Consider the following 19,345-nt stretch of genomic DNA (forward strand, 5'->3'; position numbering starts at 1 on the left):
TAGGGGTGTACATGGACCGGGTTAGTTTGATTTTTATCGAAATCAAATCAAACCCACTATATCGGTTTGGATTGGTTCGTTTTGTCGGGTTTTTCAGTTTTCGGGATTTTTTGTTAATTAAATATTATTTCAATCTTACTTTGTTAAATTTTTAATTAGTAAATATATGTTTAGTAAAAATATATAAAATTGACAAACATATTATCTATTAAAATATTTTTATGGGAGAGCTTTCTTAGTAGCACATAATAGTTACTCCATTTTTTCAGTCGTTTGACAATAATTTTTCGTTGATATACACTTCCAAGGTTAACCGAATTAGTAATTAAACATAAAAACCAAAATGATACCTAAATAATAATAATCACTTCACATTCGAAAAAGGTATAAGAATTTAATAGATCTTAACATATGATATGAATATAGACGAACAAAGAGATTGACGCATTTCAGTAACACTTAATGAGAAAATGATCATTTTACCTATTATTTAAGGTTAATAAATACGGAACACTTCATATTTTATTAAATATTATATCCCGCAAGAGAATCTTAAATATTTCTAAATATTTTTTAAAGAAAATTTTATATAAAATCTTAAAAGTATATATAAAATTATATATTTATATGTCGGTTTGGTTCGGTTTTTTTTATTCAATACCAAACAAAATCAAACCAAACCTGGTCGGGTTTTTTAATCGATTTGGTTTGACTTTCCAGTTTGATGCGGTTTTCCGATTTGATTTGTACACACCTAGTGATGTTGTATTCAAGATTGTGATATGATGAATTATCACAATCTAGTGATTGAAATATAGGTTTAATTAAGGGAAATGGGCAATATACCTCTCTACTTTCGGATATTGTCTAAATTTAACCTCTATTATATTTGTCAAATTTATCCCTACCGTTATACTATCCGGCCAAATTTACCCCTATCAGATCATTCACATACAAACAATTAGTGATCTTATACACCTTAAATCACTCAATCATAAAGCTCCTTTCACATTATCGCCTCATCATAAGTTTTATAACATTGTTATGCTGAAGACATAATATGTTGTACCATTTACTGAGGCCTTAACAATCTAACAAATACACACAATCTGTCCTGTAGTTCAACAGGAGAGAATACCTTAAACAAAAGGAGCAGATGGTATCTGATATCTCTTTTGTATATTCACTAACTTTTTTAAATACTTTTTGACGCCTCATGTCCATGACCAATTTTCGTACTTTCACAGTGCATATAACCATCCTCATGAATAATGTTTTTACATCATCCGCGGAATAGATATTACATATTTCTTGCTCTGCGTACAAGGACCTTCAATAGCATTTTCAAAACTGTCCAGTTTGTAGCATCTATTCGACTACTTTTAATGATACAGATACAAGCCAAGCCCAAAACGAGCACATGCTCTGCAAAATGCTATCTCCTCAGCAGCAGCAACCAGATCGGTGCTAGGGCCATTGCCTGGTGATACTGTCCCGGTTGATTCGCGGTGTGCCTATAATAATTTATCACATTAGCATAAAAAGTACAGAAAAAGGAGGAACCAATGTGACTACTGCAACACGAATTCAACAGCATAAATGTTTATTAAAACTTGAAGCTTTAGGTGCTAAATCGAACAGCATACAAATGAAAATGGAGAGCACACAAACATAGACCAAACTTGCACATTTTTCCAAAGAGTTAGCAAGATCAATTGTTCGTGTACGACTTAATAACCAATTACCATAATAAAGAGCTTTATCTTCTATATATCTTTCAGACAAAAATTAAGACAGGATGAGTAACAAGCTGAATTCAGAGCACCCTGGCAGACAGTGGGCACTGCCACGCCCAAACGGAGAAGGTGGTAAGGCAGTTTGGGAAGAGCTAGCACTGTGGCTCTGGAAACCTATGTCTGCCTCATAAAGGTCAATAATTTTGGAAGGATCTCAATTCATTATGCAATCAACAGAGCACGAAAGGGTTAGCAAATCAATGAAACACGGAAGGCCGCTGAAACCTACAGAGGTTCAAAGACAAGAGAGAAACTCTTGAGGAACAATACCAAGAGAAGGAGAAGATGGCATAGAGAAGAATAGCTGAGCTAACAAAGAAGAACTCGAATACTTCCTTCTAGTTCTTTTCTTGTATTTAATGTGGAGACATCTTTTTATTTTCTCTTTAGTTTGTTAAATGCTAGTATGGAAGAATTTTTTCTTTTCATGTTAGGGATAAATGGACTTGATACTTACGACTTGAGTTTTAGTTTTGATAAGTTTTGAGCATTTATTTTTCAAGAAGAGTGTCTCTTATTGACTTTAATGCTTTTTATGTGTTTAGCAAAGTGAGGTTTTGAAAATGAAGCTATCTAAAAACTTTTGAATAAATTGGTTCTTGAATGTGACCCCAACACTGAAGCTAACTATAAAGTATAAGGCCCTCCCATAAATTGATTAAGACAATCAAAAGGGGCCGTAGGATATTCGCGTGGTCAGTTAAAATCTCAACCAAAAGAGGATTAACTGACACGAATTCCACAGATACATATGCAACTTGAAGTGAACTAATCAAAATTTACGTTAAAAAATTCTATTCAACACAGTCAATTGACTCAAGTCTACCTGAAGGACATTAAGATACTATCCCCTGGAGGTTACTACTTCAAACTAATTTTGATAGATATAGTGACTATAAAATGTAGGAGAATTCCATCCCCTCATTTAGTCTATCAAAGGACCTTTCGAGGTTGTTAATAGCATAATACTTTTCCTTTTATTTAGCTTTGATCTAATACATCTCAACTCCCGTTGTTTAAATATATTACTCCATTTGCTAGTTTTACAAATCCTCATGGGAATGATTTTGTACTTTATTTTTTAGTTTGAGGGGGGCGTATGTTTTACATATCTGGTGCCCAAATACTATACCACTACATTCAGGTAGGAGCAACAGAAGCAAGCAAGGCCGTATTGGCTACACAATTATTTCCTTTATATGATTTGTAAGACTTGTAATCAATTCATATCAAGCCTCTTAGCTGGTGATATTCAAGCATAGCAGCATATTCAGAGATGGTAAAGTTGGAAAAAAAGGAAAAGAGGAAAAGGATAAAAAGAAGAGCACTTGTTTGGAAGAATTGTCATACCTCTCCATCTGATCCTCGTATAGTGACACGATAAACAACTGTTACACTTCCATTATCTGAGAAAATAACATCTCTCACTTCTCCACACCAGCCTGTTAAAAGAAATGTAACCGTCACATATATTAATATCAAAATCAATTTTCCAGTGTATACACCAGTTGCCAGATATGCGACATTGAGGTCAATTGCACATATTTTTTAAGTCTTTTCCAGTAAAATTCACTGAAAATAAGCGAATTACAAAACAAATAAACCATTCTGCTGAAATCTGCTGAATATATGTTATAAGAAAAAGGGAACATGTGTCAAAGTAGTTACAAGGGCTAGCTTGTGTGCACCCCCCGACTATTCGATCAGGTACTTGCTACCTTCCACCAGCACAAATTCCAGGTAACTCCCCCACCAAGGCTTATGCAAACGGGAATCCACTGGAATTGGAACATGAGACCTCATGGTTCTCCTCCCACTTTATTGACCACTAGGCCACACCCTTGGCCCTTCGGTGCAACTCTAGGTGTTTCTAATGAAATATTGGTAGGTAAGAATTTCAAGATTGCTTGTTGTCCAATCGATTATCCCATATTTCCCAATTCATCTAGAAGATTAAAAAATGTCTAAGGGTGAAATTTATCTAGATGCTAGTTTAGCTGTGAATTTGGATTGCCCTTCCACCAGTAACCCTCTCAAAACCTTCTAGGCTTTGTATTTGCATCAAATAAACTTTCTCTATCTTCTTTTCTTCTTCTTTTTTTTTTTTTTGTGGGGTTTAGGGTTTGTGGGGGGAGGGGATTAGAGCTGGAAGTATATATCTAGTCCAAGCTCATGTGCCCAGAGAGATACGAAGCTTGATCTCAATATTAGAGTTTAAAATGAAACGAAGATGGCCACACTTCTGCATCAAAATTTTGAAAAGCATTGAAGATTGCAAGATACAGGATATGTTTATTTTAGCCAAAAGTTGTTTTGCCTGAAGAAAATCTGCAGAAACTTAAACTATTAAAAGAACATGAGGATTAGGAGTGCAATCAAAAGTGCGAACCAAGACATAACAATATGATCTTTGTGATTTTTTGTTACTTAGAACAGTAGTTTTATCTTTAAAGTACTCCAGACAAAGACATTTCCTACAGCATATAATCAACAGTTAACAACAACCCTTGACAAAACAAGCTGTTCAGAGGAAGCTACTGTCATAGATCGAAAGGATAAGTTCAAGCGCGATAACATCTAAGCCCCTGATATTCGCCAAAGGCTAGGAAAAACTGAAGGAATCATCTCATGCTGTGGAAAAGAATATGGAACTGGAGGAGGAACAATGAAAATTGAATACTAGGAAGCTCATTAAGTTGGATTGTACGAAATGTCAAAGCTTTGGAAGCTACTCCTATTGCAGGAATGAAGATGCACAATGAATTAGTTTTTTTTTTATTTTTTATTATCTTCTTATGGAGATATAGAAAAACAAGGAGCTACAGTGGAAGAATTTGACTAAATGAAATTTCTGAAGGCAATCTTTCAACAAAAAGAGAATAAGAAAAGAAAAGAAGAGGTCTCTAAGATTGAGAAGTGCAATTTCTTCAAATGTTCCAATTCAAGTTTTAAAATGCTGTCAATCCAGGAGAGGAGTCAACATGAACAAATGCAACACGTAAGCATCTTAGACATGACAGAAACCCTTTCTCTACTGTAGTTCTCTACTAAATCCTCTTCTATGTTCTAGGCTCAAAGAATTGCTACTTCTGGTCCTTAACCACCATCTTCAGAATATCTCAATTCCTTTACTACAGAATCTATTTATTTGCAAACTACATACACACCAAAAAAAATATAAAAAAATAAAATAAAATAAAATTAAGGGCCTTCCCACCAAATTTCATGTCAAAACTTTTCCACTCATATTGGCAAAAGAAAAATATTGTAAATCTCGCTTCCAAGGCTTTTGTGTGGTGGTAAGAGTTCAGCTTGTAATGTGTGGGTTAGACAACATCACGGGTTGGAACCCTGCTGCAGACAAAAGCCTAGTTTTAAGTGAATGGTAAAGAACCAGCACATTATCCGCCAACTTTTCAACCTTGCGCCACTAACCTTAGGGGATTTCTCGGATATCAAAACAAATATTGCAAATGTCATCTGCATGACCAAATTACACACTTTCTCCATCCTATTTCAATGATGATGATACAACTAATAAGACAACCATAAAGTATATACAATAACAACAATATAACAATAAAAGAATTAAATAAAAATACTACCGCACCTGGAGCATAGAAGCTCAACATCCGGTTCGCGTGGTACCTAAAGAATAACATTTTCATCATTATCAGATCAACAAACGAAATCATGGCAGCTGAGTAATCACTAACACAGGCTTAACTAAATACTCCTTTCCTCCGTTCAGAAAAGCCTGCCAGGATTCGTGTCACTTCTTAATCTTTAAACAATTACTCCCTCTGTCCAAATTTACGTGACATTCATTTTCAGTTAGTAGAATGACACCTTTCTATATTTAAAAATAATTTAACTTTAAGCTTTCAATTTTACCCTCCATGACATCGATTAATAGACACACAAATGTCTCTGGCTTGTTTAAAACTACAAGTTTCAGAAGTGTGTTTCTTAAACTTCATGTTTAATCAAACAATCCCACATAAATTGGGATGGATGGAGTAAATATTTAAAAAGAATGTACGTTATATATACTATCTATGTAAAGTATTTTTTAAACGAAGTGGATAGAGAACCAAAGTCTTAGGTTTGAATCCAGCAGGCAAAAGCATTAGGTGATTTCTTTTTGTCTGTCGAGGATAGAGTTATCCGGTACCTATACTAGTGGGAGGTAGCAGGTACCTCGAGCTCTAGGGCGAAGCTACATGTCTAAAATTGACCACCCTTCGTCGAAAATTACACTCTGTATATAGGTAAAATATTAGGTTTTAGAGGTATAAAACATATATTGAACAACCTTTGTCGGGGAATATTTTTCACTTCTTTAAAATTTGAACACCCTTGAGTAAATTTCTGGCTTCGTCACTGCTCGAGCTATGTGCAAGCTGGCCCACGGTTATAAAAAATGTGATATGATGCAGTAAAAATTTCTTACTAGTGTATATAACTTAAAACCCATTTAAAAATTACTCCATCCGATACAAAATAAGTGACCAATTTGCTTTGGGCGCACCCATTAAGGAAATACTAAATTCTAGACGAAAATAATTAGTGCGACTAAACTACCCTTCATTAAATGTTGCACCATAGTTATAGTAGCACCTACTTCTCTTCTCAAATGTGAGGAGTAAATGGTAATTTTGGGAAAACAAATTGAATTTTTTCTTGATTATATAAATGGACACTTATTTTGGGCCAAAATAAAAAAGTAAATTGGCCACTTGTTGTGTACCAGAGGGAGTAATGTATATAAACATACTGTAAATCACAATTTCTTAAACCAAAAACATATCTAAAAACGTGTTCGCAAAAATCAGCGATCAAAAATCAAAAAAATTACACATAAAAGAGAGAGGAATGCGATTACTACCAGGGGATAAAGGTGGAATTATCATCACCATCATTAGCTTTAATGATGTTATCAGCGATTCTCTTGTTGAGGTCACGTAAGATCTCAGCTAAAGGACGAGTAATGCAAGAGGATGAAGACTTGTCTAAGGGCACAACGTAGTTCGTATTCGAAGACGATGAAACGGCGTTCTTACTAGCGCCGCCGTCACCGGTGTTGTTGTTGTTGTTACGGTCCAAAGCCTTGACTTGCAATTTCGACACTCTAGTAGGAAAATTATTGAGCGAGCTAAAATGAAGTTCCGCCGCCGGTCTCCGCCGTGGATTTGAGAACCGCGGAGTTGTTAGGTAAGATTCCGCCGGCGGGAAGGTGGACTTTGTGCAATGCGCGAGCATTTTGAGTTCCTTTTTTTTTTCGTCGAGGAAAAGTAAACGTGTTCAAAGTTGTGTGAGTCGATGAATGTGTGGGATTTCGAAGACTTCTATTTAAAGTCATGTTTGGATCTTAATTCTTATGCGTCACTTATTTTAAGCTAGGTTTGAATATAGATTTGGTTAAAACTTAAAAAATAATTTTTGAAGTAGTTTTCAAAAAAAAAATTCGAATGTTGCATTTGTGTTTGGACATGCATTTTAATTGAAAAAAATTGAAGTTTTGTGAGTGAAAGAAAGAATTTTACCCAAAAATTATCCTAAACTAGATTTTGAGAACTTGAAAAACAAAATTCAATTTATATTTTTAAATTGATCATAATATATGAACAAACAATGTTTTTAAAAAATATTTAAAAAAAAGTTGCCAAAATCTATGGCCAAACGGAAGCTAAGTACTTATGACAAATTTTATGATCATCATATTTAATAAAATAGTAATTAATCGTAATTATTATCGTAACTTAAAATTAATTATTATCGTAAAAAATATTTACAATATCGTGTGTGGGCATACTAAGAGAAATAAGATTAGGAATAAAGATATTCAGAACAAGGTGAGAGTGGCTCCCATAGTAGATAAGTTGTGGGAAGCGAGGCTCAGATGGTTCAGGCATGTAAAAAGAAGATGCCCGGATGCCCCTGTGAGAATGTGTGAGAGGTTGGCCATGGTGGTTTAGAGGAGTAATAGAGGTAGGCTTAAGAATTATTAGGGAGAAGTGATAAGGCAAGGTATGGCACATCTTCATCTTACCGATAACATGGCCTTTAATAGGAATGTGTGGAGATCGAGAATTAGGGTAGAAGGCTAGTAAGTTGTCGCGAGCGTATCCTTCTATTACCCGCAGAATCAATAGTGTTCTCATATTTTTATATACTTAGACCTGTATTATTATCAGTTGTTTCTTTTGCTTTAGTTTTCTTGTTATCCTACTATTGTTGGTAATATATCATTGCTATTTGACTCGGACCTGTTCTAAAAAAAAGTCGAGATATTTTAAATTGCTTGTTGACACGGACCTTTCTCGCCTGAAGGCACATGCAGGCCTACGATCGATCTATGTGAACTACTACACAGGGGAATGGTTGTCCGAGTTTCTCGGCCTGGTATCCTGCATCTCGTGTTACTGTTTCCTTTTTATGGTTTGTACATTATTTATTTTTTTTCAATAAATGATGTGATTATGCTTCCCCTGAGCCGAGAATCTTTCAAAATAACCTCTCTACCTTTACAAGGTAGGGGTAAGACTACGTACACATCATCCTTCTCAAACCCCACTTGTAGAATTATACTGGATTTGTTGTTGTTGTTGTTGTTGTTGTCGTATATGTAACTTAAATTATTTTTTATATTATTATTATTATATTAACACTGCAATGTATATACAAAGATAAGTACTTATATAAGCTAAGTTACATAGTTCATTACACCATTCTCAGCATTAGATGAGCTGAGAACATTCATATTGCCCAGTTTGGCAAGCGTACACAAAACAGTAGTAGAGAGTTTCTTAACAAGATAAACATGACCAAACCTATCTGCTTCTAGCTTATTTATAATATAACTAGGGGGCCTAAATAGTAGTTGGTGATTTGAGGATTCCTGCAAAGCTTCCTTAGCCAGTCCATGTGCCACTCGATTGCCATCTCTGTAGTTATGGATTAACTTCGGGTCCTTCAGCTGGTGCATTAGCCACCTGCAGTTGTCAACAATCGTAATGTTAGATTCGTTTGCATTGTTTAGCGAATTTATTACCTCTGTAAAGTCCGTTTCTATCACCAGATACTTAAAGCCATATGATAAAGCTATTTGTAACCCTTCTTTAAGAGCTGCCAGTTCCCCTTGCAGTGGACTTGATGCTGGGCAATGGTGCTGAAATCCCATTATCCAATGGCCATTGCTGTCTCTGAAACAACCTCCCAAACCTGCTAGGTTTAGGTTTTCCTTGAAAGCCCCATCTATGTTGAGCTTCAGCTGTCCCATTAATGGTTTATGCCAAATGATGTTTATGACATGTTTCTTTGTAATAGAATCATTCCTTTCTGTAAGCAATTTAAATTCTGTGGCCAACTGAATTGAGCTATTGATGGAGAAATTTAGCGAAGTATTATTCACATTGTTTTTGTTAGGGTTTAGCCAAATATTCCAGATCACAAAGGGGAAAAGGTCTTGCCAATTAAGCAACTGAGGAAGTAATGTGGGTTGAAGGTCTCGTAGAGTTGTTAGCCAGTGGTTGTTAGTGTTGGTGAGGTGTATATAGTTGTGCTTGTCTCACCCTAATCTTTCCCAGGTTTCGTTCACTAAGGGGCATGTAATAAAAATATGCTCCAAATTTTCAGTATTCGTTTTGCACATAGGGCATGTAGCGTCTATATTGATCCCTATATAATTTAGATAAGCACGAGTTGGAAGTTTATTGTGAAGACACTTCCAAAGGAAGAATTTGATTTTGTTTGGGCAGCGAAGTGTCCAGATCCAATTAAAATCAGCCAAACAAGGGCTAGCGTCGCTAACAAGGTTATTGCAACTTCGAGAAGTGAATATACCATTGCTCGCCAAAGCCCATGTGGCTATGTCCCTAGGGTACAATTTTGGATGAATAGAGCGAATGCTATTCCTCAAGGGGTCGGGGAGGTAGAAGGGAATTTTTTGAAGGTCCCAATTATTGTTAGCCCAAATGTCTCGTATGGTGAGATTTATTGATTCTTTGGTGAGGGGGCCTATAAGGACTGATCTAAGGCTAGGAAAATGAGGAATCCAATTTGAGTCCCATATTGGAAGGTTTGAGTTGGTGTTGGGAATCCAGTTTATGCCCTTGAAACATACCTCCCAACCTTTGGTTATACTAATCCAAATGAAAGAACAATTTTGAGTAGTCGAGGTATGGCTATATAGGGAAGATAGGGCTGCCTTCCAAGGAGAATTCACTCCATGGATTAGTCTCCATGAGAGACTGGATAGATTGACCAAGTTTTTATTCTTGGCTGCTTGAATGCCCAGTCCCCCATGGTCCTTAGAGGAACAGACGGTTTTCCAATTTATTAGATGGAGATTCTTTTTACAAGCAGTAGTGCCCCATAAAAAATTCCTTTGAATCTTATCAATATGTTTGAGGATACTTGAGGGCAGCATATTATGTTGCTCTACCAGCCATATTTAAGAAATTTGATTTCCAAAGGGCTAACCTGTTATTTAAGTTATTTAGGATAAATTGATAGTCTGATGGCTTAGGTTTTGAATTAGTTATATGGAAGCTCAAATACTTACCAAAAGTTCTACTCATTTTTATGCCAAAAAGGTTGGTTAAATAATTTGTTGAAGGGATTGGACAGAATTTAGACACAACAATTCTTGATTTTTGATAATTTATTTGTTGACCTGAAAAGGAGCAAAAGTGAGTAAGACATGAGAGGATGGTTGTAGGAGAGCACCTATCTGTATTACACATTAATGTAAGGTCATTGGCATAAAATAGGTGGGAAATAGGATATTTGTCCCTTCCTATTTTTATAGGGGACCAAAGGTTGATGTCAACTATATATGAAATTTGAGTCGAGAGCATGTTCATACAACGAATAAAGATGTAAGGGGATAACGGATCCCCTTGTCTTATTCCCCTACTGGGGAAAAAAATGGACTAGTGTTCCCGTTTACTAGCACTGAGATATTGCTGGTCGTTACACAAGTCATAATGAGCTTAAGGACCTTTGGGGGGGAATTTGAAATGCAGTAGAGTTCTATAAATAAACGACCATTCTAAGCGGTCAAATGCTTTTTCGAGGTCTATCTTTAGTATAATATTAGATTTATAGCTTTTGTATTTATTCATTTTTAACAAGAGCTCTTGAATAACAATAGCATTATCACTAGCTCGTCTACCCTTAAGGAAGCTCGATTGATAAGGACTAATGAGCTTGACTAGGAAAGGCTTGAGTCTATTAGCAATGATTTTTGTGATTCCTTTATAAATGGTGTTACAAAGACCTATGGGGAGAAAGTTCTTAAGATGATTTGCGTTAGGGAATTTTGGAATGAGACATAAATATGTGTCATTAAGACCCTCTGGCAGTGACCCTGATTAAAAAACATCATGGTAAAGGGTTATCACTGATTTGCTAATCATATGCCACTATTTTTGTAGGAAGAATGGGTGTAAACCATCCAGGCCAGGTGATTTATTAGGCTTGAAGGAAAAGATGGCTGCCCTGATTTCGTTAATGTTCAAGGGACTATCTAAAGGAGATAAATCTACTAAGTTGTGGCTAGCCGTATCATTTTTTATTTCCTTTCAGTTTGATGAAGTATGGTTTGTTGAAAAAATATCTTGGAAGTAGGAAGTGGTGTGAACCATAATTTTTAACGGGTCGTCTATCCAATTACCCTCTGAATCTTTGAAAGAAACTATTTTATTAATCCGTCTTTTGTTTGTGGCACATATATGGAAATTTTTTGAATTACAGTCTCCTTCATTTAGCCAATTAATTCTGGCTCCTAGTTTCCAGTAGTCTTCTTCCATCCGGAGGCAATTATTAAACTCTACTCTGAGGTTAGCCTCTAAATTAGACAAGAATGCACTATGTCCATAGGCTTTTGAATTTTGGATGCCGTTAATCCTTGATAATAATTTTTTCCTCATCTTAGGAAGGTTACCAAAGGTAATTCTATTCCAATTTGTGATGGAATCCTTAAAAGAGTTAACTGCCTCAGTGAAGATATTATTTGCCCAGCTTTTTTTAACTAACGAAGCAAACTCTGGGTGTTCCGTCCAAAAGGTTTCCAACCTAAAAGGTCTTGGTAGATTATAATTATGCTTAGGAAGAAGTTGTAGTTTGATAGGGTTATGGTCAGAGTGCGTTTTTGGAAGGTGAACAACACTAGATTTAGGGAATAGATTGATCCAAGAGTCGTTAGTAAAGATTTTATCCAACCTTTCCATTATATGAGTCGAAATTAATTTTCTATTATTAGACCAAGTATATTTTGGCCCCTTAAAGCCAAGGTCTATAAGGTTACAGTAATTTAACCTATTCCATATTTTATTAGCCCGGTTTCTATTGACTGGATTACCCCCCCCCCCCATTTTTCGTTTGCATGTAATACATCGTTGAAGTCCCCCCCCCCCTCCCCCCGAAGCCAGGGGCCTTTATAGTGATAAAAAATGTTACAAATATTATCCCACATTAAATTCCTTTTATTTAAGTTGTACTAGCGTAAATTGAAGAAAAAAGCCAAGAGTGACGAATATGGAGTACCTCAATTAGGGCATGGATTTCATTGTTCCTTCTAACAAAGTTGTGCACATTCACCATGCTTGTGTCCCATAGCACTGCTAGACCTCCTGATTGTCCCTCAGAGGGCACCTCGATCATGTCAGAGAAGCCAAATTCATGCATGAGGCTGCTATGGGATGACATTCTAGTTTCAAGAAGAGTGACTATGCATGGGTGGTGGGTATTAACCAATTCACGAAAATTCATTTTGAACTCATAGTTATTCCCTCCCCTAATGTTCCATATAATCATTGTCTTAGCACGATTCATTTGGAGAGGTTGAGGTTGTTGGTGCCCATTCACTAGATTCCCTGTTTGGAATATTGGATTCCTCCTCAGACTTGGCACAAGGATCATTGCATTCTTTCCCATAGTGGGATCTTGTGGTGGACGAATGTCCATTGTGCATTTGAAGAGTAAATTTGGGCAAGCTAGAATATACCTCTTCTCTCGCATCTCCTCGAAGAGAAAGACCTTGACTTCGTCTAGGTTTGACGACTCCACCATCGATTCTCCTATTAGGTCTACTGGCTCGACTATTTCTTCCCCCATCTGGTTTCCTACCTCTTGGGGAATGGGAGGTTGAGGAATGGGAGGTTGTGGATGCTCCTGCTCCATGTTCCCCATGTTCATTGGCACTTGGGGTTGTGGAATGGGAACCATGGGGTCCCAAACCACTAGGAGTGGGTTCAGGGTAGTTAGCTCTTGGGTGGGGGGGGGGGGTAGGAAGGTCTAGGCCCATATTCTGAGGGAGATATGGGTTCTGATTGAATGGGAGTGGGAGAGGTTCCACTGGGCATGCATGTTTTGGAGGAGGTTGTTGTTCATTCCTGGGGCAAGTGGTTGCATAATGTTGTTGGCCCAGATTTGATTCATGTAATTGTTCATTGCTAGGTGTAGTCCCTCCGCTACTAATTGAGCAAGAAACTGGGGATTCTGAATTAGTATGATACTCTCTTGGCCATTTAGGTTGAGTTGTAGTGACACTCCCCTCCCCATTAGTCCCAGCTCCAACCAAGATGTTGGGTGGTGATCCTGGGGAAGTGGAGGTTGTGCATAGTAGAGAGGAATGTTTTGCAACTGTGGAGGGAGGGGAGGGAGGTTGTCCATAGTTGGTGGACGATGATTTCTCAAGATTTGGATAAGTCTGTACCTCCTCCTTGGGTTGATGGTGAGTCTTGGCATTGTGGTGGGAGTGGTATGGGAGATTTAAGGAGTCCGGTGTGTGAGAGGTAATGATTGATTCACTTTGCATGCAATTTGGATCGTTTAGAGTGCTAGGTTTAATAGAGGATTTTGCTTGAATTTGTTTGGGCACATGTTCCCAAGTGTTAGACAAATGGGCATAGGTAGTAGGGGTGTCAGCCGTTAGGGATTGAGCATGCTTAATGTCTAGACTAATCTTATTTTTGATTTGTTGAGTAGAGATTATAGGCTCGTCATTACTAGTGTTAATGAGCCGTGCTCCAGTATTTAACGGGTTATAGTAGTTATTAGTGTTATATGGGATAGGGGCGTCATTTTTGTCTTTTAGTGAATTAGCAGATGCATGTATTTGTTTAGTAGGGTGTTTTGGGTTCATGCAAACTGGGTTCATAGGGTGTAGGTTAATTTGGTCAGAAGTAATATCCAAAACCATTTGATGGTTTTCTGATTCAAGGATAGAAAAACTGTTTTTATCAGAAAAAGATTTCCTAAGTTTATTGGTTTGAGAAGTGTGAGAGTCATTTGTAGAAATTGGTTTATAGCTTGCAGAGTTAACTACAGGATGTTTAGCAATATACTTTAGTTTCTTTGTATTTAAAAACTTACCTGTAGCAGCATCGAATAGATTTACCTCAATGTTAGGATCCTGATTTGTACCAGCAATAGTTTTGCTCTTCCTTTGATCCTGCTTCTTTTGGTTTCTTGAAAAGGTGACTGTATGCCAACCATCTAGTGTGTCTGGGGTTTTATCACTGGATTGAAGGTTCTGTGGTTGTGTATTTGAAGCTTTTTTGGTGTCTATTATTATGGAGCAGTTTTTTGTTAGATGTCCTAATTTACCACAATTTTTACCTAGGAAATGGTCTGCCTCATAGAGAATAGGTTGTTTATGGGTGCCAATGAAGATGGATTTTAAAACTGGGACTCCCAATGGAATTTCTATGCAGAGCCTGGCATATCTCCCTCTCAAGGAGGATGAAGTGTAAGCGTCCACCTTAAGAAGTCTTCCTAAGGCATTACCTATTTTTTGTAGAAGCTGACCATCGTAGAATTCCGTGGGGAGTTGAGGTAATCTCACCCACACCGCTGAATAAGCTTGGGTAGCTTCCGTTGCTACGAAATTTGGTTGCCAACTTTGGATAGAGAGGAAATAACCAAATATAAAATATGGTCCATTACGAAGGATCGAAATCATATTGTCTTCATTTTGTAACTTGACCACAAAATAGTCATTTCCTAAATCTATTAGTGGGAAGTTTTCCGGTAATTTCCAAAGGTCTTGTACCTTACGTTTGAGGATATGATGGTGTGTTTTCTTGCCTTGGAGTTTTATGATAAGAGAAAATTTCCAGGGTTCATAAATTCTCAGTTTGTCTTCTTGGGAGATATGGACCATAATTGGATTCGTTTCTTGTCCATCTTCTGGGATTAGGTTAGACATCTCCTGGTCTTGATCTGTAGGGTAAGGTGGTAAGAGCTGTGAGAAATCCGTGTTTATATCTATATGGTCCTTCTTTTGAAGGAGTTTATCTTTGAATGAAGTAGGGGATGAAGGAATAGATGTTTGAGTATTTGCTTTTCCCTCAAAAACCTGAGCCTTTTGTGTTTTTGGGGAATTCAAATCGTCTGGTGGTTTAGGGGGAATATGGATCGAGTCTAGACTGGAGGTTGGGAGTTGCATTTGGACAGTATCGAGAAGGGAATGTGAAAAGGTAGTTTTTAGAGAGAAGTCAGAGCTTCTCTATAATACAAATTTACTACTAGCTAAGGAGATTGAATTAGAGTACTATTAATATTACTTTTACTCTATAAGCATATATAACTTTAAATTACTTTTTGTATTATTATTGTTGTTGTGGCAATATTTTAAAGATAAGTGTCTTAGCCTTCTAAAAGGTTATGCCAAGTGGCAAACTTGATTAGCCACCTTCTTGACATGCACTACAAATGCCAAGTGACAAACTTGATTAGCCACCTTCTTGCCATGCACTACAAATGTCAAGTGGCAAACTTGATTAGCCACCTTCTTGACATGCACTACAAATTTACATGCAAATTCAAGTATAAATAACCATCATTTGGCTGAACAATTATTATCCCACTAGAATTGCTTTTCTACTTAGCCTTCTTCTCTTTCTCTCTTAGCTTCTCATATTTCCATTTTCTTTGTCCTATTCTCTTTTCAATCTTGTTGGATTATTGCAATATAAATATTTTACTGATTCCTGTATCCTTTAAATAAATTAGAGATGGGCTTGTTTAATCCTGGGGAAATATTTCACATTGCTGAAATAGTTTCTTAGGACAGTGTCTAGCACGACTCAAGTCAATTCACGTATTTCCGCTCACAAATATTATTGCAGTATTATTGTTGTTATTTTCCGTGGCATTTCCCTACAATTGTTGTGTTTGGTTATCATAAATATATATACAATCATAATAATCACGACCATTTATGGGCAAAGCACGTAATTTGTAGGTTAGACGCACATTATATGTTTGAACTATATTACAAATTGAAAAAAAGGTATTTAAGTGAAAAATGTTAAAGGAACGGATCTATTATTCACTAAGTTTAAACTGTGTGCACTAGTCCTCGAGGATTTTTCGATGATGACGTGTTATATACGGTAAAAGTGATCTAATAGTGTAAAGAACCTTACATCAATAATGTATATAACTTAAATTATTTTTTTATTATCAACAAAAAAATAATCACATCAATTTATAATAATTTAGTTTCTTTAAAAACTTTGGGAACGAGGCCATAAGACTAGGTGAGGGAAAGGAAGAAAAAGCAATGGAAGTTCGACCCTACCACGTGAATGGTAAACGGTGGAGCCATTATAAATAGGCCTTATAAATATATATGCATAAAATCAACATTTAAAGGTTCGCGTGTTTTTATTTAGATTTTAGACACACATATGCCTAGGGGTGTTCATAAAAATCCGAAAAATCGAACCAAATCGAAAACCAAATCAAATCGATCAAAAAAATCGATACTTTTTAGGTTTGGTTTGGTTTTGGTTTTGAATTTTAAAAAACGATCAAATTTGGTTTGGTTTTGGTTTTAATAAAAAAATAACCAAAAAAACCGAACCAAACCGACTATAAAAATAGCTATTTAAATTTATTATTACACCTATATATATGTATATTTTTATATAAAGTCTCTAAAATTGTATGGTACATATTATTCATTTATATTTTTAGTCTAGTTCTTTGCTATTATAATAATCTAATTATTTGCCTTTATATTCTAGTTTGATTGGTAGTTTTCTTTTACTAAGTACAAGAATTTATTTCATGTTAAAAATAATCGATTTTTAATTGAGTACTTGAATTCTTCATCACCATTTGATTCAATTATCATCAATATATCTTCAAAATGATAGATTTCTCAAAGAACAATTGATTTGATAGTGTTACGTTGAAAATATAGCCGCCGAAATATGCGTTTGGTAGTGTATGTCTCATATTTTTAAAAAACGATAAATAACCGAAAAAACTGAAAAATCGAAAAACCGAATCGATAAAAAACCGATTCAATTGGTTTGGTTTGGTTCCAATATTTAAAAAACCGAGTTACTTGGTTTGGTTTCTTTTTAGTAAAAAACCGACTCAAACCGAACCATGAACACCCATAGTTGTGTCATAGCGAGGGCTCAAGTCAAGTTTTCATATTTCCAAAAGTGAGCTCTGCAGAAAGCTGTAAACATATTTGCATGTAGATGAAAACACCGGTTGCGGTAATATACTACCTCTTAATATTGTACCTGAGAAAATAAAGTTTAAAAAAAGACAGTAAAGAGAACAAAGGAAGATATCGCATCTTTTACATTAAAGTTCTANGCTCCATACAATATGGCCGGTCTAACCACCGCTCTATAGAACTTACCTTTGAGTTTCGGTGGCACATTCTTGTCACACGGGACTCCAGACGCTAACCTCCATTTCATCCATCCCACCCAAATACGGTTCGTAACATCCCCGTCGATCTCCCCATCTCCCTGGATAATTGACCTTAAGTACTTAAAACTTTCTCTCTTGAGGATGACCCGTGAGTCAAGCCTGACTTCCACATCCGCTTCCCCTGTCACGTCGTTGAACTCCACATATTCCGTCTTATTCCTACTCAACTTGAAACCTTTAGACTCCAGGGCCTGCCTCCATACCTCCAGTGTCCCATTCATGCCGCCTCGCGTTTCATCAATCACAACTATATCATCCGCGAACAACATACACCATGGCACCTCCCCTAATTTTTTTTGTTGCAATATCATATCAGTTGCATCATCAATCGATGCAGTTGCTTCGTCAAGCAACAAAATCTTGCTTTTCCTCAAAAGAGCACGTCCCAAATAGCACAAGTGTCGCTGCCCAGTTTGATCCATCTTCCACAACTGAAACGACTCTACAATGGCTAAACAAAAACCCAAGTACAATTGTTATCCCTCGCATAGGGGTGTTCATAAAAAACCGAAAAACTAAACCAAACCGAAAATCGAACAAAACCCTCCAAAAAAATCTATACCTTTTAGGGTTGGTTTGGTTTTGGTTTTAAATTTTAAAAACCGATCAAATTTGGTTTGGTTTTGGTTTTAATCAAAAAATAACCGAATCAAACCGACTATAAAAGTAGCTATTTAAATTTATTATTACACTTTTATATATGTATATTTTTATATAAAGTTTCTAAGATTTTATAGTACATATTAGTCACTTGTATTTTTAATCTAGTTCTTATTATAATAATCTAATTATTTGCCTTTACATTCTAGTTTGATTGGTAGTTTTCTTTTGCTAAATACAAGAATTTATTTCATGATAAAAATAATAAATTTTTAATTGAGTACTTAAATTATTCATCACTATTTACTTCAATTATCATCAATATATCTTGGTAAATGATAGATTTCTCAAAGAACAATTGATTTGATAGTGTTACGTTGAATATATAGTCGTTGGAATATGTATTTGGTAGTGTATATCTCATATTTAAGAAGAAAAAAAACGATAAATAACCGAAAAAACCGAAAAACTGACAAAACCGACAAAAACCGAATCGATAAAAACCGACTTAATTGGTTTGGTTTGGTTCCAATATTTGAAAAACCGACTTACTTGGTTTGGTTTCTTTTTAGAGAAAAACCGACCCAAACCGAACCATGAACACCCATACATATACGTAAGTTAAAGACCTTTTGGAGGCATTGTCAAGGGTGATGGGACCATGGTCCTTATTGGAGTGAACACTCAATTTTCCTGTTTGGGTAGTAATTATTTCTAGCTATTGCTACCATTGAATATCTAGAAATTGACATATTATTTCTAATTGTACATAAAGAAATCATGTTTAACAATTAATTCGTGGAAAGATAGTGAGCTTTTATATTTTTAAAACATTTCTTTCGAGATTCATTAAGAATTGACTAGTTTTATATTGATTGTCGGTTCACTATAATTATCCTCCTTTATTCGAACTTATTAATGTTGGTTTGGGATGAATATAAATGGAGAAAGTGTCAGCGAAGATACATATAGTTGATCCCAACTTGTTTAAGATTGAATCGTAGCAGTTATCATACTATATTGATATCTCAATGTGCATATGTTCCCTGTATAAGGAGCAAGTTTTTGAGGGCACCATACATATTGGATTATGGTACTATTGTCTATCGAAATACTACAATTTCTTAGGGGTCATTTGGTTGGGAAGCAAGTTATCCCATGATTAATTATCCCGGGATTGTTATCCCACCCTCCCATAG

At 35.9% G+C, this 19,345-nt stretch overlaps 1 protein-coding gene across 1 annotated transcript; it reads right to left on the reverse strand.

Annotated features, from left to right (window-relative positions):
* Positions 1 to 1,160: 1,160 nt before the first annotated feature.
* LOC109210578 (DNA repair RAD52-like protein 2, chloroplastic) lies at positions 1,161 to 7,134 on the reverse strand. Its single transcript, XM_019374009.1, has 4 exons — positions 6,685 to 7,134; positions 5,407 to 5,444; positions 3,147 to 3,238; positions 1,161 to 1,514 (listed from the first exon to the last, which is right to left on the reverse strand). The coding sequence occupies exons 1-4, from the start codon at positions 7,056 to 7,058 to the stop codon at positions 1,383 to 1,385; spliced, it is 636 nt and encodes a 211-aa protein (XP_019229554.1). The 5' UTR covers positions 7,059 to 7,134; the 3' UTR covers positions 1,161 to 1,382.
* Positions 7,135 to 19,345: the final 12,211 nt, after the last annotated feature.

The sequence above is a fragment of the Nicotiana attenuata genome, unplaced genomic scaffold (assembly GCF_001879085.1).
Source record: "Nicotiana attenuata strain UT unplaced genomic scaffold, NIATTr2, whole genome shotgun sequence".
NCBI classification, from domain to species: Eukaryota; Viridiplantae; Streptophyta; class Magnoliopsida; order Solanales; family Solanaceae; genus Nicotiana; species Nicotiana attenuata.

Coding starts and splice junctions, on each gene's coding strand:
- LOC109210578 (XM_019374009.1), bottom strand. CDS start 7,058: ATGCTCGCGCATTGCACAAAGTCCACCTTCCCGCCGGCGGAATCTTAC. Junction 5,445..6,684: donor AATTCCACCTTTATCCCCTG/GTAGTAATCGCA, acceptor GTTATTCTTTAG/GTACCACGCGAACCGGATGT. Junction 1,515..3,146: donor TACGAGGATCAGATGGAGAG/GTATGACAATTC, acceptor AAATTATTATAG/GCACACCGCGAATCAACCGG.